The sequence below is a fragment of the Parus major genome, chromosome 9, assembly GCF_001522545.3.
Source record: "Parus major isolate Abel chromosome 9, Parus_major1.1, whole genome shotgun sequence".
In the NCBI taxonomy this organism is placed as follows: domain Eukaryota; kingdom Metazoa; phylum Chordata; class Aves; order Passeriformes; family Paridae; genus Parus; species Parus major.
This window is the reverse complement of record NC_031778.1, coordinates 17,313,257-17,337,405: the sequence shown is the minus strand read 5'-3', so window position 1 is coordinate 17,337,405 and position 24,149 is coordinate 17,313,257. Positions and strand designations below refer to the sequence as shown.

Below are 24,149 nucleotides of genomic sequence, written 5' to 3'. Positions count from 1 at the left end.
CAGAGTGATTATTTAATAAAGAGCCTTATAAGCAAAGGTCCTGGGCTGGAGCCTGCTTGTAGCTCTGTATTGCTGATAACAGGGTAACAGTGTTAGCAGGATCTGGTTCTCTTGAGTTCCAGTAGAAGGGGAGGGGAATCTGGTCTCACTGATGATCCCATATGATGAATTTGATATGTGTATGTACAACAGACTTTGGAGCATCACAATACAGGAAATATATAGGCATAGGCCCTGGAAATGACACTAAGGTGCAATAAGAGATGAGCATGACACTTTAGGGATTACCATCAATTATTTGAAGAAAATGAGTGGATCACATTTTATAGTGCCAAGTCCTTTACAGACATATTGCTGGACAGAGAACTGTTTCTACTACCTCAGCTTTCAGAACTGCTTTATGGATATCTTTAAGAGAGCTTCTTCTTTGCACAAATCCTGCCAAAGTGTGGATATATCCAGGACTTCTATTTGTATAGGGTGAGCTGAAGATGTGTCAGTAAAAACAAATCCCTGCTATCCCCACGTGAGCTCTTCCTTAGCCAATATTAAACATTTTCCCAGTGTATTTGCTGCCAGCAATGGTGCAGGACACTATAACTACTTTTCATTCTTGTCTCAGTTTCCTATAATTTTTGACTGTGCTTACTTATAGCTGTGTTGAAAGAAGATGGTGTAAATCAGAGAGTTTTAGTTGTTCCATCCTTCTGTTCTGTATTCAAGTTTTAAATTATTATAAGCTCATACCTATAAAAATGTCCTTGTTTACATCACCTGTGTTTGGCTTCCAGGCTACATACTGAAGTTTATAGATATTGTGCAGCTTACAGATGCTCTATGGAGATTTTTGAGGAACTGTGTTCTCCTTAGGCTTTGAAACTAAGATCATATTTGAGTGGAAATGGTGCTCAGGGAACAGAAAAAAAGAACAGACTGAGCAAACACAGTTTTTTATGAGCATAATGGGTAGAAGTTTAAAGCAATTCAAAAATGGCTGGGAGACACTCCTGAGTTATTTCAGGCACTGCAGAGTAAATGTTCAGCCTCATTTGTGCAATCTACAATGATAAGAACAGAGATTCATCACCTCAGTTCTGAGGTATTGGTTAATGCCAGTAAATTAGCTTTTTGGGCTGCCAGGAATCGCTCAGTGCTAGTGACAATGGTCGTCAGAGAAGGACCTCTGAATGCCAAACTTACAGCCAGTGTCTCTTTGGGTTTTGCATCCCCCCAAACCTGAATGTTGTGTCATCCTCTTCTATTTAGATGCTGAATGGCACTAAGCAATGGTCTCTGCAGTATTCAGGGAGTGGTTTGTCCTTCCATGGCATTCTGAGTTCTAAGAAATTCCCAGAGTGCCTTTGAAAAAAAAGTCTTGTAATATCCTTCAGATATTTGCAGCAAGGATCTGAAACTGTAGCTTGAGAAATGCTGATAAAGCTGATTAGTCCAGTTTATAATACAGAAATATTTGTGCTTTACAAATACTGACCACTCCTCTCTGGACTGGTTCAGCTTGCTTTTGATTATATTTTGAATTTGTGTCATGTTGAGTTTTTCCCTGTAGCAGGTGCAGATGAGCATGAAAACTAAAGCAGAGAACAGCAGTGTGGTGCTTGGGGAAATGGCAAGTGACTCTGTAATTTACTCAGTGGTGTGTTTCTCCTTATAATTATTGCTAATTCAAAAAAAATCACTGTGAATTGCATGACAGCATTGTGTAAGATGAGTGTAGAGATAAAACATGAATACAACCTGTGCCTTGTAGGCTGACAAATGAAGTATAAGGTGCTATTGTTTGTTTACTGACTGCCTAAGCATGAGATGAACAATTATCTCTGCCTCAAGAGGTAGCCCAAGGTTTCCAGTGGTATCAATCTTTCTGTTTGTGATTCATTTGTGCAAACAGTAGAAAGCTGAGCATGTAACTGAAGGCAATTACCCAATTAGTTTTCTGCCCCTTAAAAATTATGTTGCTACTCTATTCCCTTTTGAAACTCAGGATTGCACTGGAGCAAGACTGGGACAGAGAGCCCCGTTCCTGGACATGACAGGACAGGTCCAGACTCACAGTCCTGCCTGCAAACCTCCCCACTGGGAATTGCTGCTGCCCAGCAGCAATTAGACCTTTCTAATGAGCTCACAGGGAGTGGGAGGAGGAGCTGGATTCACTGAGGTGCATCCAGGGCTGCAGAGATGTGGGAGCAACCTATTGCCCCTCCCTGGGAAAGGCTGCACTTCTGTCAGTGTCAGGAGACTGTGGGACAGGGCTGGTGTAGGGTGTGACATCCTTTCTGTGGTTCCTGTGAGGAAGCTGCAGGGGGAGGGTTCCCCAGCTCCTGACAGCAGGATGTGAAACAGGTGCAGTCGTGGGCCTGCTCTGTGCTCTCCATGGCCCAGCTAACACAAAACTCAATGGGGAAGCTGGCCTGGGCAGTAAAAAACAGATTAATTAGTCAGGTATGATCCTGATGGGTGTTTGAGTCCTCTTCCAACCCTAGTTTTGCCAGGACAGGTAACACTGTTTTCCCACACCAAGCATTTAAGTGATGTTTGGCCTTCACAGGTGCTTCTGTCTTTCTGGTTTTGATCTGCAATACTTCATTCATTGCAGTTTTGGCCATCTGATTCCCCACAAAGCACTGCTTGTGTGCGAACTGGAAAATGAACAAGCTCCCAGTGAAAACTGTAGAAAGCTTTATCCATTTAATGGATTAACACAAAAGTGAAGTGGTGACTAGACAGTGGTTTGTAAATACTTACATAACTAAGATATCTGATAATATTGGACTCTGAAATTCAGTGGATACCTTAAATTAGGTTAAGGATAAAGTCTTGTCTCCATTTGGGATTGAGTACTGCAACAGCTTCATAAGGGAGGGCTAGGCTGCTTGTCATTTGAAGTCATTAAGTAAATAACTGCTTGTTTGGAGTTTTTTTAAATTAAGGACTAAAAATACCTGATTTCACTAAAAAGTAAAGTCTGCATATGGGACATACCAAGTGAAACTCCCTGGCCTGTAGGAGGAGAAAGTTTATATAATAGCCTGTGAAACTACACTATCATTAACTACTAGAATAAATGTTGTAAAATTAACTAAAATTAGCAGCTCTTGAAGAGAGCGATAAAAAGTGAATTGTGGAAATGTAATTAAAGCAACACCATGACAAGACTCAGAGTCTTAATCTCCCAACTCACCAAACCATTGAAGACCCTGAAAAGAAGCCAGAATGCCTTCCTGGTGAGTGAGAAGTACCTCAGAAGAGCACCTCTATGTAGCAGATCTGCTCACATCTGCCAAATAAAACACCAGTGACTTAAAAATGCACTCTGTATTGTCTATGTCAAGTGTTGTTAACATTTTTCAGAACCGCCTTCCCCCACCCCCTTAAGGCAGCTTTGGAAGGATGGGGATTAATTGTCCCTCAGAAAATGCACTGTTGGCACAGCCACCTCACAGCCCTATGGACTAATTAGGAGCAGAAATTGCAAACAAACATTAATCATTATTTGACCATACCAGCTTTCTTCTGGAACTCAGTTTGGGCACTAAAATAATGTGCATCCCATTAACTTCAGCTCCTGCTCCTGCTTTTCCCAGTCCTTGTTAGTGTAGCTGAGTGCCTGCAGGAGCACCACGGGAACCTGATGATGATGAAAGAGGTTCATTCCCATGGATCTGTTGGAATTGATCTCCCAGATGATTGACTCTCCCTAGCCACACATCATTTTCTTCCTTTCTTCTTTCAATCCACTATTGTTCAGTTTTGTTAAAATTGAAAAGAAATTATAAATTTTTCTGCAGGAAATGGGGATATCCTGAGGGAGTTGCTTTTTTTTCTTTTTCATATTTTTCTTAACCTAGCAGCATCACTGCATTGCTATCAGAGTGGAAATGTATACAGTACAGGTTGCAGCCTCAGCTATCTGATCTTATAAAGCACAATCTACCCATGTACCAATTTGTAACACGTCCAAAGCCTTGTGAAAGCATCCCCATGTGTAGAATTACGTGTCATATTTATTTAATGATAGATTTGCTAATACAGCACCTGCTCAACAGAATTGCAGACTACATTGAAATCAATCGCTGTATGCAAGCTGCTTCTAGCAAATGGGGTAGGATATCTGCCCAGCTGAACTGTGCAGATCTCTGTGTGTTTGGTCATCCTTTTTAACACTGCTATTAATCTGGACTGTCAGACTTTTCAGACACATATTAGATGTTTTCTGTTTCTATTGTGTTTAACTGAATGAAGACTGGTGTCCTCTCTTGACTTGGAACCAAACTGCTGGAAGTCAGTGGGTGTCAGGAGTCAGGGCCTCTGCATAATTAGGGAGAAAATTCAGTTTCCAGCCTAGATCTCTCTCTAAAGCTTGAGTTTCTTCTTTGTGTGCATGTCCTGGGTGATGCATTTAGAGATGTTTGAGCCTGAAAAGGCTGTATTTGGGCTACCACTTTATAGAGGTACTTTTCTGGGATGCTTGTGGCTGCAGTGAAGTTCTCTTGGGCTCTGACCTGCTGTCACTGGCTTGCATTCTGTTCACCCTCCACATCAGATATGCCTGAGAGAGGGAAAATCCTTTTCCCCTGTGGTATGCTGACCTAAAGCAGCTCCTGGGGAGGAGAAATCTGTGGGAGCCCAAGGGTCTTGCTCCCATCCCATTTACATCCCTATTGTAACACCACTGGCTTACCTAGACTTCTTCCTGGAGGACTATCACTCCTCAGTGCCCCCAAAATACAAAAAAAATCATTTGTCTATATACATTTTGACAGAATTTCCTTGCTTTTGGAAACTGTTATATTTAATTTGTGTTTTCAATACTCACTTGGAAGCTGGAAGTACTTGATTTATAAAAGAAGTTTTGTGCAGTGGATGTAGCAGATTTGATTTCCATCACGAAAAATACATGAATCAGCTGCAGGAGTATGTCTTGAATGTTTCTGACAGCATCCTCCACAAAGGTGATCTATAAGTTGAGGTAAACACAAGAAATCTAGTTAGTTAATGTGTGATTATTTTTTTTTAAGGCACTGGTATAAATGATAATTTAAATAATGTGATACTAAATATTTCATTAATAATAATTAATTAATGTTTAATTATTGGTTCAGTTAATGATTCCATATTCTATCAAAGGCTGACATAGGTTATTCTGATCACCACTGGAGGGGAGAGACAGGATTCTTCCATGATTAATATTAATGTATTTTATTCATGGTTCTGGATGAAAAATGAAGTGGGTATAAAAACTGACAGTGTTTCTTTAGCTTCAGAGGCAATTTTCATATTGGTGTTACAGGCCCTCACTGTCACAAATCAAACACGATGGTTTATCAGCTCCTTTCCATATACACTTCTTGCTTTTGGTTAAAAGACTATTTTTTCAGACCTGCCACAACAGCAAGCTTTACCCGTTCAAGTATTGGAGAGCTTTTCTATAGCAGGAGATTCCAACAGTAAAATTGTTGCTCAGCTGTAAGTGTGCCATCATTGTCACTCTAAAGGACACTGGTAAATGAAAAATATCTGACAAATTGACAACTTGACAGAGACCCGAGATGGTGAATTAATCCACCTTGGCAGAAGGCTGTTGATGAATATTTAAATAGGTTAATAGTCAACATAGGAACCCTGAAACCAAATACAAGCTGGCACCCGTAGGGAACAGGTAAATATGATATCTAAATTATACTGTTAGTTGTGTGCTTCAATCTCAGAATGGAAATCAGGCCCTCAAATCTGAAATAAAAAAGTTAATAACCTTCCCTTACAAATAGTTCTTTGAGGAACAGCCTTTTCTATCAAAAGAAGGTGCTCATTTCCTTAATTTATGTGTGCCCTTACACAGGCAAATCCCCAGTTCCTTGTTCAGCTCAAAGATACATGCATTCAAATAAGAAGATGGGTAAATTCACAAAAGAGGAATATATTAAAAATAAGTAAATCCCATCTGAATTGGCATGGATAAATTTTGAATATATCCGTGAGTCTCTCAATTTATCTGTTCTTTCTCCCAAAATACAATGAGAAATACTGAACTGTGTGACAGATAGACAGGAATGCATTTCTTTGGGGTGGCTTTCATGGTATTCTTACAGCCAGAATCTGCACTCCTGAGCGTGCCATCAGCCCAGCACCAGAGCTGGAGTTTCAAGAAAATGAGAAGTGAGAAAGGAACATAAGGATGTGTAGCAGTGGTGTAGATGATCCAACCTCAGCTCTTCACTGCGGTACTTTCTGGGTCACCTGAATATCTTTTTGGCAAAATGCAGAAGGTCAATCTCAGCTGGCACCACACACATTTACCTTGCAGAATATCATTAAAAATGTACAAGTTGGACAGTGCACTTTGTCCGTATCACTTTCAGGTACCTTGGGGTGGCATTCCTCCAAAGGGATGCAGCTCAGTAACAGTGGTTTTAAGCCATCTGTGGGCTCTGGAATGAATTCTTTGACTAACCCTGAATCCTGTTTGGCTCAAGAAAGGCTCCACAGCAGCCAGGCAAGTCGGCTGCCCAGACTGGAATCTATCTGTTGTCTAAGGATAACTCAATTCCATGTTAATAATAAGAGCTAGTGCGGATCAAATCCATTTTCATTGTGTAAATCAGAGTGGTTCTTATACAAGCCTGTTCTTGTTCCAATACTAATCAGTATTTTCATTAAACATTGGGATTAGGGAATACTGTGTTATTATATTTGCAGATGATACTAAATGGGAGGCATTTTGCAGGAGAAAAGGTAAATTCAAAAAAATCTTGGTAAAGCAGGTAAATAGTCTAGGTGGTGTTAAAATAAAAATGGTCATTTAAAAAAAAATAGGAATTATTTAAGAATAATGAATTGCATGAACATTGAATATAAAGCGACCAATTTGGCCTGCCAGAAAAAGGTTTTGAATGTTACAGAGCATACATTTGCAGTAGTCAAAGGTGTAATAGCTATAGGGGAAAAAAAACCCTATCTTGTTATGGGTTATACAAATACATGTGAGATAAGTGAAATTATTTTTCCATTTCGTGCAGCACAGATAAGCCCTCAATTAAAGTACCAGCTCTGTTTGATACTTGTAAATTTGGAAAAGAAGTGGCCAGGATAATGTCCAGATGAGAACAAGAAAAAGAACAACATATTTTATCAGAGAACTTAAGGAAACTGGATCCTGATCTTCAGGTTAAAGAAGTAGGATTATTTTCATATAGTACACAGGTATTGCTCAGTATTACACTTCATATTTGGGCCAGGATAAGAAACAAAAAATTTATGTATTGGTGAAGAAGATTGAGGTTAGAGGCTCAGAAAAACTTGATGCTTTGGGGGATATTGAGCTTTCATGATTGATTTTTAGGATGGATTTAGCTGGTGTAGCAGGCGTTGGGCAGGTGTGTGGGACTGGAAAACTTCTGCCCATTTTATTTTCTAGAAAACAATTGCTTAAGTCCCAGCTACAAGCAAAACTAAGGATAAGCAGAAGAGAAGGAACTACAGTAACTGAAAAAACATGGAAGACTATTTTGCTTGCCATGGCTGATCATCTAGTGTTTTCTTCCAGATATATTTTAACAAATAGATTCATAGCAGTATTATATTAAAAAAATAAAATCAGAGAATATTTGGGTCCATTCATCACTATATAAATGTGAATTTTCTCTGCTTAAGAACAATTTTTGTTTTAGAAAACAAAAAGTAGGAGGAATAGTATATCAGACGTGTACTTCCAGGGAACGACTTCCATAGGGTCTACAGAGTTGGGATAAACCTCCCGTGGTCCAGCATTGTTCTGACTCAAGTCAATGAAAAGCCTTCTGGTTTTTTTCATCTGGACAATCTCAGAGTTATTTTAGCAATTCTGTTCACATAATGAATAAATTACATAAAATTATAAGCAATTTGTAGACAAATACAAAGAAATTAAATTAACTGGATAAATGATATGCTGTGAACCACTCATCTGTAATACTTATCTTTTGCTACTGTGTACCCTTAGAAATATTCCAAAAAAAAATACAGTTTAACAAAAGTGATTTAAAATATATAATTGTTACAAGATTTTTTAATTGATATGTGGATTATTTTATAATTTTTTTTGTGAAATTAGTAAATAAATTTCAAAGAATCACATGGAAAATGTATCACAAAACACAATCACTAGCACAGTCTCTCTTGTTTTTCTGAGTCCAGCATTTAAATCTGCACTGGATGCTGTCCCTCCTGGCTGTTTTTCATTGAGCCAGTGAAATAATTTCAGATTATAGCTGTGGCACAAATCCTAGGGTAAAATCAGAAACAGGGTCAGGTTGCTCACAGGGAATTCAGTGTTCCAATGCTAGAACTGATTTATTAACAACTAGTTTGTTTATAGTTTTCTTTGATATCTTCTGGCTACTTTGAATTATGCATTGTTGACATATCCTCAGCCAACCTCTACTGATATTAATAAAACATTGAAAACAACAGATATTCAACTAAGGACAGAGTAAAAAATGTTTGAAGACCTCTAGATTTGTTTCAACAGGGTGAGGCTTAATATCTTATAGCAAAAGGATCAGTGCTGTCCATTTGCTGTGATCAAACACAGTACTGTATGAAAACTGGCAGAAGGCTAAAAACCAAACTTTTCATTCCATCAGAACCACTAGCAACTAAAAATGTCTCCTTTCAGAAAGGCAGGAGATTGGGAAACAAAAATAAAAAATCTGTGAGGAAATTACTAAATGTGGGAGATTTATAGATTTACAGTTGCAGCAGGCCTAGATGGAGAAAGTGAGACAGCAGAAAAGAGATTAGGATTAGGATTACTTATGTACTTATATAACATTTGTTCTAAATTTGATTACAGTACTCAGTAAAATGAGAACTCAGTATTCATCATGCACAGCAAAAAACTTCATGTCAGCATCTTCATTTACATTTGCAAAAAATAATTAGGAATCATTTGTAAAATGCTTTAATTATGTTAATCAGACAATGTTTTGCTACACTTTGAAGACATAAAAGATTGTAGGAACTTCAGACAGAGCAACCATATGTTTGTTTGCCTCATATGGCTGTAGGAACATCATCTGTCATGTTCACAGCAATTTTTTTTTTTGTCTGCAGAGTCCCCAGTTATCCCTGCATGGCAGATTGTTGCACCCTACTTCTAGAATACTAGGCCATGAGGGGATTTTTAAAAAATAATAAATAGATGCTCACACCCTCTCAAATTTTGAGTATCCAGCTTTAGATTTATAAAGCTTAAGTGCTAAACACTTCCTATGGGTTTATTTATTCTGCAGATACTTCAGAAACTTGACTGAAATGGTAGACAGGTTTTTGAAACTCTGAGCCTGTGTGCCTTTTCTTAAAGTTTAGCTGGAAATTAATTGTGACAGTGTTGTGTGATCAGTGGTACCATGACCTGTCGCTAGACTTTATATATACTTTTCCTATATGATACATAACTTGTCCTGAATGTAATCCCCAAGCTAAAGACCAGGAAAGTCTCATTCCCCAAGAGCAGTGTAAATCAACCCATCTTACTATACTTATACCAAAAATAAAGAGGGGAGGAAAAAAGCCCAACCAAAAGCCTTTTTTGTGACTGCTGTTCAAAGCCATGAGTGTGAACCAAACACCAATGTGCTGTGTCTGTGTGAGGGAAGCCTGACTGACGTGCACAGCCCAGCCAGGGCTCTGGTGGGAGGGAGGTCAGCGATAGTCAGGAGCCAGCCTGGTATTCCTGGTGGACACACCTACATGGGAGATCTGCCCAGAGGTATGCAGGGTGTTATTAGCACACATGTGAACACATTTGGTTTGGGTGGGAAGGATGGTAGTGAAAGGAAAGCTGGTGGAAAGACAGGTCCCATCACAAATACCAGCTGGAGATGTGATTCATTTTCAGTTTCTGGAGAGCCAAAAACTTTATGGTAAACACTGTGTTGGAAGGAAGAAGTGTTTTTGCCAGCTTATTCTGTTTGGTAGATACTTTTGTAAAACCCTTTTGCTGTATAAAATGCATCTCTGTTAGCAAAAATTGATTTACAGCTGCACTAATGAACAGCCTCTCCAGTGCTGAGCAAGTACAAGTGATTTTATCTTCATCTGTGAGACCCTCACCTACCCACTGATATATCTGAAACCTGTGTTCATGGCCAATGTTGGCAGAACTCTTCTGTTTTGTGCTTTGTCACCCAAGGTGGCTCTGTCAGCTTTAGATGAGGCACTGAAATTTTCTTCACCTCCCCAAGGCGTCTGTCTTGCCTCTCCAAGCCTCTGTCTTGTTTCCTGAGGCATTTGTGTAACCCAGACAAGCTGGAGCTCTGGGCTTTGTCATGGACACGCCTGTGCAAGGAAGTAACCACACAGGAAGTTTAAGACACCTGTACAAAGCAGGTACAGGGGTCAATGGACACAAATTTAATCTCTCAACCTTTAGAAAGGGAGGAACTCACCAATACTGGCTAATATCCTGCCACTTACCATTGAGGCATAGGCTTAAATAATGGGGAATTGATGGAAAGCACTGAATTATAAGGCTCTGTTAAATTGTTTTTCCTTTTCCCTTAGATGAGTTGAGACAAAGGAAGACCCTTGAAAAGGAACCTGTATAATCACAGCTCCTTGCTGCTGGGACAGGTAAGATCCACAGGCATCCAAGATATGTTTTCAGCATTGAAGCTGGCTACAATCCAGCCAATAGCACAGCGAGGAACACATTCAGAAATATCTGCTTCATTATTTGAATGCAGTATAGGAACATGTTAGCTGGTGTTATATGAGCTAACTCAAATACTAAAAATCTGAATCCTGGACAACAAAAAATATGTTAGTTATGACAAGCTTACTTCATATCTAAATCCCACAGAGATTTATGTGACTTGTAAAGTTTGAACCAGAAGGTGCTCTCAGAAAACCTCAATCCAGTTCAGCAGTTTGCCCTCCAAGACATGGGAAACTGAAGTTCTATGTGAGGGTGCTTGAAATGCTACTTCCCACTACCTGGAGAACATTGCATATAGTAGATGTTACACTATTTTGAAGCAAGCTATTTAACCAAGAGAGAGTGTACAACCATAAACAGAATCCCCATGTTCCTTCCCCACAAAGACCTCAAACTCCTTTCCAAGGTAACATCCCTAGGTGTGTAACTGTTTGTATTACAGTTGTCACGGTAATGTCAGGTGACCAGGGTCAAGAGATCTGGATACCAGGCCTTGTGTTTATTCTTGAGAATTCAATCTTTCTTTATCCACTCAGTGGTCTTAACAGAGGTGCTACAAAGCAGGAAAAAAAATTCCCCATAGAATATTATGAGATTTTTATTGAGATGCATTGTTTTCTGCCTGGCAATTTTTTACAAAGGTTAACCATGAGGTGATGTATGAATGCCAATAACCACTAGGGTTTATAAATTAGAAAAGGACATTGTTATAAAAAGATGAGAATAAGAACAAATTAGTTGGAAAAGTGTATTTTTATAAGTCGTTGAAGAAAGAGTGTGGAGAAAAATTCACATTTTAAAAGGTTATCCTTGTTTGTAATACAGAATCGCAAAATTATGTCACTGTAAAGGATATACTAGAAACTAACTGACTTACCTGAACACATTTTCTAACAAAACCATTGTTTTGCAAGATTATGAGTCCTCCACTTTCCATCAAGACAGAGCAATTGGAAATATTCCAGATTTTATGAGCCCTGGGTTAAAAAAATGTATGTCTTCCCTTAAAAACCAAACAAACAAACAGAAGAGCATGAACAATTAGCATTTTATACATCCTGATCATAGCTTCATGAAGATAAGGGATGGCTTTTCAGGTTTTCCTGTTTCTTCTAATCTTGAACAGCTTCCCCAGGGAAAAACAAAACAAAACCACTTTAGAGAAAGCCACAAGCTGAACATCACAGTCTACAGGCAACACTTAATTAAAAAGTTAACAGTGAGGCTGAAAGGGAAGATGAATTTTAATGTTTTCCACAGCTTCCTGTTATCCTGGGGCCTTGCAAACTGAGTAGCACTGATTGTAAGCTCACTTGACTTGCACTTAGCAGGCCAGGCCATTCCACACAGCCAGGGATGAGGTAAGTGCAGAGCATCTTTTGGTGAAGTGTGGTGCAGTACAAAGTTCTCTGTGCCTGTCAGTCAGGGGACTGACAGGTTTGACCTTCTGTGTGTCACATGGAGCCCCTCAGCTGGAACTTTGGATCCAGCTCTCTTAAACTTAATGTGTTGGGTAGAAGTTGAAGTTCTACACTCTCAGCAAAGGTCTCAAGTGAAAAGAACAAAAAACAAAACAATGGAAGGGCGAGGTTTTATGTCAAGATCAAGGTTTTAAAAACTGAGAGAAAGGGTTAGAGGAAATAAAAAAATACTGCATTATTGTGGAGATCTAGTGTCTTGGAAATGTCACCTTGTGCATCCTGTCATTTAATCTAATCTTATTTCTTTCAGGGCACAAAAAATGAGAGGCAAACTGCATGCAACTTTTCCCTTTAAAAATATTCAGTTCGTTTTCTAACTGTTTTACTTTTTCCCTGAAGACTGGTTGCTCTAGGGAAGAATACACATGTGTCTTTAGATGAAAAGCCTTGTGACTGAAAATCAGCCACTGATTGTCTCTGTATAATTGATGCTTCAGCCAGTGAGTGCTTGAGGAATAAAGATGCCTTGAAGAAACCCTGTGTCTCTCAGGCAGCCCTTCTCTCTATGGATTAGAAACAAAACAGATATTTTTATAGAGTACATTTTTAATTACAACCCTAATTAGCAAGTAAATAATGCATAGATTAAAATACTCAGAGAAATTACAAAATATTTAATTAAAACCAAAGTAATGACTGAGAGGACTTTTGCACCAGGAAAATGATACTGTAAGGAATATTACTGTTTTTTGCTATACAAACCTACCTCTGAACCTACATCCCTACTCTGCATCTCTTTGGCTTTGCTGGTTTTCCTGTCCCAAAGGACTGAGGTGTTTTCTAGATGCAACACAAGAATTGAGCTGCCCCAAAGCCAGTGCACCAGGTGAGACCATCCCCTTTGCTACCACGTGCCTTGCCTGCATTGCAGCAGCACCCTGGGAGCCTGCAATGGGGCTGGTACATCTGGGGATGGGGCACGTGAAAGGGCTCAGATGCCAAGCACTTAAGAGTTCTCCAAGGCAGGAATGCTGCAGGCAGCTCAGCCTCTGGCATCAGTGCTGCACTTCCATCTCCTCTCATCATGCACTGGATGTAGCCATACAGCCTGACAGAATCTCACCAGCTCCTGCTGGAAAAGGGCCCCAAAACACCGTTCAAAACTAATGGAAATGTGTGAGTGTCTCGCACAGGAACAAGCTCAGGGAGCAGCATCAGCAGCCCCAGCATCAGTTTGATGGTTGAACGTTCAGGCAGTGATTCTGTGGTTACCAGTGTTTAATTTTATAAACCTAAAAGTAGCACCATTGATTATATAAGAATTACTCATGCACACATAAATAAAAGCTTGCTGGACCTAACATTTAAGTGTGTGTTTTTATGTTTATGTAAATATTTTTTCATCAGACAGCATTTGTATCCTGATCTTGTTAAACAAACATCTGAAATCATTACTCTCATATAAACTTAAGTGGAAAGCTTGGAATCTAATCAAGAGAGCCTGGGCAATGGGTTAAACCTAATCTTTCAGAAGGTGACTTTTTTCCTTCGGCAGGTGCTTTTTTTTCTGTATAAGCCTGCTGTGTGAATTCAGGTGAGACTCCAGGGCACTATTTTAAAGTGGGGTCTCTGATGTGGGAATCTTAATTCTTAATACAGTTGACCTCTGATTTGAGAAGTGCTGGAGTGTTACTGGCTAATCAATATCTGGCTTTGCTGCTCTGCTTCAATTTTCTCTTCTGAAAACTATTTATCTCTCAAGGGTGAGATGAAACTTCATAAGTGTCTAGTGCGGGCTTTTGAGCAATTTAAAAGGTGTCAAGTTTTACTAGGCAGGATGCTAGGAAAGGATGTTTTTTTTAGTGCAATTTTTCTGTACATTTGAAAAGGTGCAGTCAGAGCCTTTGCTGCACAGAGCAAAATAATTCCATCCAGCAATATATTTCATCCACTAAAATACAAACATTTTAAAGTAAAAAATACAAACTACAGGGCTCAAAATCACTTGCAAATTGCTTCCAAGTTTTGTCTGGTGAAACAGTATCATTACAGCAAATGTGGAACAGACAGTGCCAAGCAGCTTTATGTAACACAACTGCAAGCCATGGAAACAGAGGCTTGCAGAAAGTGCAACTCATACTGGAATTTGGCAGAGACAGAGTGACAAATATTCTTGCACTTCAGAGTAATGGCATATGAATTTTAGTATGTAGTGGTCAGGACCCTGTTCTACATCTGATGATAAAAGAGGAGCACAGATATTGAGTGTATCAGCTCAGCTTCTGGCTTAAGGCCACTCTCCAGGCAACGTGCCATAGCTATGAAATCACTCTGTTATTTTCAACTTCACATTAGATGAATAGGGTAGTGCAAGCTGTTTGAAACTCAGCTTTGATGTATTTAAATGTTTTGAAATAATGCCTAGCATTTAATACTGAGTTTTCCTAACATTAGCTTTCCTAAGTGCCTGATAAAAATAGTTTTATTCCCTGCTGTTTAAACGTTATTTTTCTAATTAAATGCAGATGCTTAAACCATCAGCATTCACCACAAGATTCCACTGCTCAGACATTAGATCATCCATCTTAAATCCTGAATTATGTTCTAAATTTCTGTATGAACACTAAAAACTATAGCAGATATGATTATGATTCATTGCTAAAATCCTAATTCCCTGGGAACAAATGTGAGCAGCAGGAACAGTGCTTCTCACTCACAGAAACGCTTCTCTTTAATTCAGTGTCAAAATTGTCACTGACTTCAGTGACAACTGTGTTTGGTCACAAATGCCCAGGTCTTTGGGCATTTACTTGGGCATTTACTGCTTAAAATAATCTCCTTTAGTTCTTAGTCACACAGGCGCAGAAGCTGCAGACTTGTATAGGTGTGTCCAGTGTTTGGCGCTGAACGCTGTTTTGTTTCCAGAAGCAGAAGCTGTTTTCAGAGCAAAATGAGATTTGTCAAGGTTGGGCGGGACCTGTGGAGATCACCCCGCCCAGCCTCCCTGCCAAGGCAGGGTCACCCAGAGCAGGTGACACAGGAACGCGGCCAGGTGGGAAGATTTCTTCCAGTGGAAGATTTCAGAGATCACTGCCTGGCATCAGCGCGTTTCTACACCCGATTTTAACAAACAGCAGCTCATGACAATGCTGCCAGCAGGGCACTAGATCCTCCAGCACCTGTTCACGGGTTTGGGAGACCCACACGCCGTGCGCTTGGGATTTAACTTTAGATCAGTGCTTATCTGCTGTCTTTTCAAAGTCTTTATTCCAACATATGTACGCTTTGCGCTTTTTGCAAAGAAAACCAAGATCAAACAATCGAGTTGGGAAGTAGCTTCCCTTGGGTAGAACAGGGGGCCCTGGTAGGCTGACGCCCTGGCTGAGGGCGCTGAGCCCCGCCGGGCTGCAGCCGGAGCCTGTGTGGGGAGCTGGAATTTTGCCCGAGGGTCACCCGAGCGCACGCACGGCTCTTGTGCCCGGGAAGCCGCACCTCGGGGCGGCGGAGCGGCCGGAGCACGGCAGCCCAGGCCCGGGGCAGGTCACGGCAGCTCCCCCCTCACGGCCGCTCCGCTCACACCGGGCCCTCTCCCCGCCCCGCCACGTCACTTCCCGGGGCGGCCGCAGCCGCCGAGTGTCAGCGGCCGCGCTGTGATGGCGGCGGCAGCCGCGGCTCGGGGCGCCGGCGGGGCTGTGCCGCTCCTGACTCGGCGTGGGCCCCGCGCCATGGGGAGCAGCCGCGGCGGGCGGCTCGCCTGAGGCGGCGACAGCGGAGGGAGGGCGCGGCACTGCCGAGGGAGCCCCGCTGCGGGGGCCGCGACCCGCGCCGCCGGGGATGCTGCGCTGGGTCCGGCAGCAGCTGGTAGGTGCCTCCCTGCAGCCCCCGGGCCGGGCGGGCTCTCGGCTCGGCCCCGTCCCGACGGCGCTGCCCGGGCCGCGGGTCCGCGGAGGAAGCAGGAGAGCAAGGCCGGGGTGCGGGAGGGTGGAGAGTCCTTCACCCCTCAGGGGCTGGGGAGACCCGCAGGCTGCACTGGGATCGTTATTGATGGGTTTTTAAATTTTATTTTTAACCCGTATCCGAGGGTTTGGGGTGTTTCGGTTTTTTGGCTTTTGGTTGGTTTTTTTTGTGGGTTTTTTTCCCTCGAAACCCCTTGGCACAGAGGACAGCACGTTCCCTTACGTGTGGCCCCCGTTGGGAAGGGCTCCCCAAACTTCCCGGAGAAATGACGGTGCCTTTTTCCCTGGACCGACACTTCAGAGATCCGCAGCTTCTTCCTCCTTCCCGTTGCGAAATGTTTTAAGGCTTTTACACCCGACGTGCGTCTCTCTCAAATATTTCCCCGTACCTGAGCGCTTTGCAGCCGCTACGTGCTGAGGATTTGAAAGTGAAAGAAATGGAAGGAAAGCATCCGTGAAATGCTTTTGGCGGGGGAAACCGCTTGGAAAAGGCAGCAGTGAGGGTGCCTGTCCCCCCACAGGCGCTGCTTGATGTGCTGGGTTAGAGCGAGCAGGGGAAACCAGAGGCGGCCGTGGCTGTCACGTCTGTTCTGCTGTAGCAGGGAAGTACATCGAGTTTCACTATTTTAATTTGAAGTATTGGCCGGCTTTTGCCCCGACCAGCATTATCCTACTTGCATTTTCTCTAAGGGAGAAATTATTTCTAAATGATGTATTTGTAAAATAACTTCTTCCATTCATTGGAGTTAGTTTCATCACGGATGTTGTCCAGGTTAGTGGAAGAGCTTGCATTAGTTAGGTTTTCAGATTTTCATTGTTAAATTTTTGTCTCACTAATGATCTAATTTGTTCCATCACTTTTAACTAAAAAAAGGTAAAATATTTTGTTTTTTCTTTTTTCCTCCTGTTCTTCTCTGTCCTCGTTTCCCATGGCCCATAGATTTTCTCAGTTCTGTCTGAGGCAGAGAGCTTGTGGTGATGGTCTCAGTGCCAGCTTGACGGTGCTCAGTAGTTTGGTCTGACACCAAGAGTTACTGACCTGGAAATTAATTGCTCTGTTTGAGCTCTGACTGCGCTCTTCTGTTCTGTTACAGTCATACACACGTTTTTTAGGGAAAAAAAAAACTGTTTGGTGTAACATAGCTGTCATTTTTTCCACTTGAAGGTGGCTTGAGGTTTGTGCCTGTGGTTTTTTAAGCAGAACTGTGCTGCCTTCCTTAGAGTTTAGATTAGAAGTGTATCAGTGCTAGCAACTCATGTATCAAACATGGTTGCCTTAATCACTGCCAGTAGTATGCTGACCAGCTTTCCAGAAATCTGTTTGCCCTTAATAGAAAGTAAAAGATTAGTGTAACAGGATGAGCAATAAACTTGGCACTTGGAGGTTTTAGTGCTTCTTAAAGGAAACTGGTGGAAAATGACTGTTTAAAACTTGCACTAGTTTTGACAGGGAAGAATTAATGCAATAGAAAAGCAGGACAATAAAAAGTCAAGATGTCTCTCGGCAGATGTCTAAATATGGTACTGATGAGAAAAAATTATTGCAATGATACGTGTTTTGTGGGTTTTTTTCCTATAGACATCACAGATGTCAATGGCTTGGTTGTTTCACAGCTCATAAAGATGAAAAATAGCCTAAGATAGGTATCACACTGCATGTTTCTTCCTGAAGACACTCAGACAACTCATCCATGTGTGTAATGGCTGGTTTAACATAGATCCCGCCATATGTTTGCTTCTTCACATGGCTGTGATGTTTAGGTTCTGAAAGAATGTCAGAGGGCTAAAAACACAGGAAAAGGTGCTGACAAAATAACCAGAATGAGTGGGAAGAGTGGGGTGACAGAAATATTCAAATCAAAAGGTGCCAAAATCTGTGTCTGAGAGGAGAAGAGAGGAATGTGTGGGTTTGGATGCCTTTGGAGCGTGCGTTTGTACCTGTGCTTGATGTGGCAACGGGTTTTAGAAAAGGGTCCTCATCTGTACAGGAGGGTTGGAATCAGGCAAGTGTGTGGGAGTGATGCAAGTAGGATGTTGTAGTAATACAAAAGAAAAACGTTGGTGTGCAGAAATGCTGGAAAAGTAGTAAGGGATTGGGGAAAGGGGGAGGGACTGGTACTTTGCTGCAGGTGCTTTTAGGTAGTTATTAAGTACTCTCTGTATGAGACCAATGAATTGTTTTGCAACTTCTTGTTTGCTTAAGAGAACAGTATTTCAAATACTGAGTGCTCATGAGTGTGTGGCTTTGAGATCTTGCATTGTTAAGATGGGGGGAGAATGAATTCTGTGAACTTAAAAGTAGTGAGAGGACCTGGTATGGAATCCAGACTCTTTCAGCTAAGTTTTGAAAGTGGTGACTTTGCTGTGTTTTCTCTGTGGAGACCTGTGCATGCCTGTGAAGCTATAGAAAGGGATAGAAAGTCATGAACAGTTGTTTGAGGTGACATGCTGGGAATGTAGGACCTCGTTCATCCTTATTATTGTCTTACAAGTCCATAACAGCTTTTAAACTGAGGTGTTAGATGTTTTTTTAGTGATTTATTGTATCTAAGAAATTGGTGACAATAGTTCAGCCTTCAGTGCCTATGTGGCACAAATCATCAGGTTTGGTATCTTGGCCTTCAGTCTGTTTTTCTCGCTCCGAAACAATTGACACCACCCTGCAGAGACAGTTTATCAGTTTTTTTCCATCTAATGCTACCTCATGCTAAATAAGCTGCATAGTAAGTCATTAACTTTCTAGTTAATGTGATGTTATAGTATGTAGTTAATAGTTGGAAGTACTTAGGTCTTAGTAATGAAAAAATACAGAGCTAAATGGAGTTACAGTTCATGGCTTTGAGTAAAATGCCGTGACAAAGACTAGCTTTGGGCGGGAGAGATTTTGGGTTCCAGCTCTGTTACCTTTAGATCTCCGAGAGCAGTAGGCATGTGGATTTGGAGGGTTGCATAACGCCACAGGCACAGCCAACTCTGCTTGAAAAAAGCAACCAGATAAACAGTTGATAGGAAGCATCATTACTATTCAGGAATAGCATAGTATGTTTTATTTGCATTTCCAGATATGATGGGTTAGACCTCATGGCAAATCAGTCTACAAAGAGCTGTTGTGGCTCCCGTGGTTGAGTTTGTGCAGTACCAACACAAAATGAGAGTACAGTGACATTTGTAACACCCAGGGACTTTCTGTTCCACATCTCTTTTGGTGGGTTTCTGACAGCATTTGGGCTGTGCTGCTCTCCGATGGTGCACATGGAGTGCAGAAGCTGTTGCAGTGCTATTAACAGAATGTACTGACACCTTCAGTTGTCTGGCAAGAAGGTCTCTTAAAATTGTGGTAGAATGCCCTTGTATGTATGATTTCAGCTGCCTAATTTTAAATGATTAGTTCTGTCAATTGGAGAAGGGTCTCAGGATTTCTCTTCTACTGCTGTTATGAGGAGTTTGAGCTTTTGATGTGTTGTCTAGCAGCTCAGTGAAGTACAAAGGATACATGAAGAAAACCTAAGAGCTGTCTGCCTGGCCTCTCTTTTATAAATGACAGTTCAAGATGAGTGTTGTGTTGGATTTGGCAGAGTGTCTTTGCCGTTTAAGGACCTGAATGTTGTAGTGCACAACAGCTTTAATACTGTGGAGAGCTGCGTATTTGGGCAAATGCAGCTTTCTTATTTAACTGTAAATCAAAGATAAAATCTATAGATTGACTGTAAAACCTAGTTACCAGACTACGTTATTTATTTTGTGGTTATAAGAAGGTTCAGACTGGGAGGGATGTAAGTTTATCTAGTCCAGAGGTTCTGCATTGGCTGCATTGAGGGGTGATCACAGGGAATGTTTTTGACTGTGCTGTGTAGGTAGTGCCTGTCACACCTCACACCCTCCACAGCCAGCACAGTGTCTGTAGGAGGGTTCATCTTCTAGATGTGTTCTAATGAAAAATTTCTACTAATAAGAGAATGTCCTCAAGTAGTTTAACACTAAGGGATTGTATGTCTGGGATGTGGTTTTTTTTTCCTTTCAGATGCTGGTTACTGTTAAGATGTTTTGAGAGGACAGATGGTATTTTGTAATACCTTGCAGTTACTGTCATTCTGAACAAGGTGGACAGCATTTATATCATTGTTTGTACTGACAAATGTGTATTATTTTCACTTAATCATTTTACTGAATGAAGTTACTGCCTTTCCCGCCCTCCTAGAATTCCCTCTACTTTCTGAATGCCAAAAGCATGTTAAACTAGTTCAGTGACTGAGAATCTAGCTTCTGAAATCACCTTGCTGTTCTAGAGTACAATTTCCCCCCTCTTATTTGTCAGTGAAACCTCTTCCCCTTTCTGGCTAAAACTAACTAACTGCTTGTTATTTTATGCTAGAAAAATAAATGCATATTTGCTCAGAAGAGTTCCTGTGGTTCAAACTGCCCAGTTCATACCCTCTGAATTATCTCTAAGGGATCAGTGAGGTGCATGTTGGAACAGCCCAAAGGTTGTGTTGCTTTGCTAGAGTAGTTTGAGAGTTGGAGGTCAAGGACTCCCCTCCTGTAACTTAGCACAGGAGAAAATGTGGCCTTCTTTTTTTGCTAGAGATATTCTTTGATCTGCTGGACTAGTGCTCCCTTGTGTTTGGGTCTTTTAACCTTATTTTCTCTTTGTATTCTGTGAGTGCTGAGGGCTGATACATTTGCAGCACAATGTGTTCCAAAGTGTGCAGAACCTGGCCCTGCCTTCAGCCAGCTGTCTGCTCCAAATGGAGACATCCGTTGTGTCCTGTGTGTAATTCATAAGTCTTACCTCATGAAAATTAAACTCTAAATCTAAGAATTGCATTCCAAAACATAATCAAATCAGTCCTGACACTGATTCTTTCAAAGACTGTTTTAAAAATGGGAAGATCGGTGTTGTCTGATGTGCTGCCTTGCTGTGAGACTTGGATATTTGACCTGTATCTTGTCCCATCCTCTTTTCTTCTTTTTCCTATCCATGAGCTTTTTAAGCAGCAAATTTTTGTTGTGACACATTACCACTTATCACTCAATAATAGAATTATTTAATTTACTTCTATGATTTTCCTCCATTAATGGGGTCTTACTCCCTTAATAACTTGTGTGTTTATGTGACTAAGGGAGAAGAGGGAGAAAAATAGAATTTTGTTGACAATGAGCAAAACCTATTTCTATTCTGGTCAGTAGGGAGTATCTGGTGGGATGGGTGAAAGGCTCTGTTTACTGCCAAGAGATTGTTTCTGTACTCTCAGTGGAAGGTAAAATTTGTAATGTAAGGCAAGTAAATATGTGCTGGATTTAGTAACATTCAACATGTGTTTTGAATATCATTGGTATTTGTTTTTCTGGTTTTAAATGGGTTGGTTGATTTCATTAAAACTGACATTTGCTTTCCTCTGGGATGGAGAGACAGAACTTATAAAAGCAAAATATAACAATGTGTTTAAATTTTATTAAAAGCGTCATGACTTGTGACTTTCACTGACAATCTGCTCTTGTTTTTTCTTGACTATATTGTGATGTGCTCAGTAGTTATGACTGTTTTTGTAATTATGTCACCGGGAAAAAGCTTACCTATCAAAAATATCCTTCAATTTCTAGAACAAAATCTGTTTGTTAAGCAAGCAGATAAGAACTGCAGCAAAACAGATGTGACAAAGTGTCTCTGTAAATGCAAGGTCATATCTTCTAGCAAAATACAGGTGACATATTTGCAACTAGACTTTTTTTTTTAATACAAACCTCTTTTCACCTGCTGTTGAGAAAACCACTTAGTACTAGTACAGACCATGGTAGAAAAGGCAGAAAGTAGGACTGAGAACTACACTATGATTTAAAAAACAAACCCCTACAATTCCTTGGCCTCCCACATGCAGTGACTTAAGAGGATTTTTTTCCTTGTTAACTTTGAGTAAAAATAAGTTTGGGAAAGGAGAACTTTCCTGTAAATGGGAAGGAGAGATAATGATGTAGACAAAAGGCAAATTGTTTGTTTTAATCCTGAAATGTTTTTCTAGAGGAAGAGGTTTTAAATGGTTTATCCCCCAAAATACATGTTGTCATCTGTTGTTGCATTTTGTTACTCCTTTGCATGTTTTTGCGCTACTTTGTGTGGCTGTGCATATTTTTGTAGATATTTATATTTCTCTCTGGAAAGAGAATTGCAACAAAATGGAAAGGAAGCTTAAGATTTAGCAAGCTTTAAGGATAGACTAGTCTGTACACATGTCTGAAAGCAGGGCATTAAACTGACACTTAAATCATAAACCATGTTCAAAATGGAATTAGAACTAAAAATGCTATTGGGTGGATGCAGCAGACTCAAAACTGTAATGCTTTACAGAGCAGGCTTTCTCAAAGCAGGTTAAAAGGAAGAGCTAGACAGTTCCAGCTATGAACTGAATCCTCCTCCTGTGAAATTTGTTGAGCAGCCACTGTCAGCAATTGTCAGTATAATTTTGGCAAATGTTTTGAAAAAGCCTTAAGATTTATTATTTAATGGTGATTTTGGGGGAGGATGCTTTTGGAAAGGGTTTGTTGTTTTTTTTCCATGCTGAAAGAAAATATGAATTAGACTCACAGTGCAGGAGCTGATTGGCATGAATAGCTATTGCCTACTAGAACAAATCCAGATACTGAAAACAAGGGGTTGTATGAGTAGTCCAGAGCAGGGGCCCTTCATGCTTGTGTAAAATACTTTTATAAATTATTCTCCAAAGCAGAGGGTAAACAGCGTTTCATTTTAAGATAATAGTGTACATAGTATGCCAGTACGTGAAGGAATGTATTTTTCCTCTGTATTTTTCCTGTCACAGACTTGACAGATGTCATTTTTTATGGTGAAATTGCTATCTACAAAATTTGAACTGCTTTCTAGTCTTAAGGGAAAATTTGTAGCCTGTCCCAGATTTCAATGCTTTATTTAATATTGAGGATCTGCTGTAAGCCTACTTAACAAATGCAGGGAAGGTATGTAAAGGATGCGCTTGGGGGGGTTTTTTTTCTGAGATCCTATGGTCATTTGAGGAATGTGAAGGATTTGTGTTTTAAATGTTTCATCTCTTGCATTGATTCTGTATTTCTTAGTGTGGCCTGCTTAGCAGGTACTATTTCTGTGATTGATTATTGCAGAATTGTAGTACTTCCTATGGTCAGTGTTGTTTATATAGTTTGAGAAGTCTTCTGCAAAAGTTGCTTGTGATTTTTTGAGCTCTCAATTCTTATTTTATAAAATGTGATGCCCTGTAGTTGTCTCCTGATGGGTCTGAAGTCACCCTTCAGCTTCAAAAATCTTGCTTAGTCTCCTTTTGTACATGTCTGACAGGAAGATGATATTGCAGATAAAGAATTGCTGGAGCCCACAGAGGAAAACTTGCAGTTCTGAAATTAGAACTGTGTGGTTGGAACGTCAGAGGCATCTTCATTTCCACTTTAGAGCAATGGGCTGCTTTGGGAGCATGTGGCAAAAGACCACAACTTTTGGACTACAGACACTGTCAAACCTCAATTCTCTTCAGCTTCTTGGACTTTACATGAAGCTTTTTTTCTCAAAGAAAAAGAAATTAGAGCACACTGACTGGCCTTGAAATGTAACTTGGGAGCCACTAGCCCTGCCTTTGGGATTGAGGCTTGCACCTTAGAACCTGAACACTAATTAGGTTTCTTCTTTCTTTGAAGCTGAAGACACCAAAAAGCATCTGAGCAAAAGTTACTGATGATCTATTGTGTCTGACGGAGCATACTGAAATAAAGCAATGGACAAGGAATGTATTACAGGCATTTGGTTGGTTAAGCACATTGAGGCAGGAGGATAAGCCCCATCCAACCTGGCCTTGAACACTTCCAGGAATGGAGCAGCCATAACTTCTCTGAGCAACCTGTGTCAGGGCCTCTGCACCCTCACAAGGAAGAATTTCATCCTTGTATCTAAACCAAATCTGCCTTCTCTCAGTTTAAAGCCATTCCCCTTTGTCATATCACTACATGAACTTGCAAACAGTGCCTCCCTGGCTTTCTTGTAGGCCCTCTTTGGGTACTGGAGTAATAATCCTGTAGGAA

The 24,149-nt window shown here is 40.7% G+C and overlaps 1 protein-coding gene across 11 annotated transcripts in view; it reads left to right on the top strand.

The window, feature by feature from the left end:
• Nucleotides 1-15,837: 15,837 nt before the first annotated feature.
• The window catches only part of ATP11B (ATPase phospholipid transporting 11B (putative)), a 65,893-nt gene continuing 57,581 nt past the window's right edge, over nucleotides 15,838-24,149 (top strand). For 3 of the 11 annotated variants that reach the window (XM_033516678.1, XM_033516677.1, XM_033516682.1), the window contains exon 1: nucleotides 15,839-15,996. In XM_033516678.1, coding sequence (XP_033372569.1) covers nucleotides 15,970-15,996 — 27 coding nt within the window. In that variant the 5' untranslated portion in view covers nucleotides 15,839-15,969. Of the gene's footprint in view, nucleotides 15,997-24,149 lie in introns of all 11 variants that reach the window. The other 8 variants (XM_033516681.1, XM_033516680.1, XM_033516675.1 and 5 more) reach the window with 4 other exon arrangements.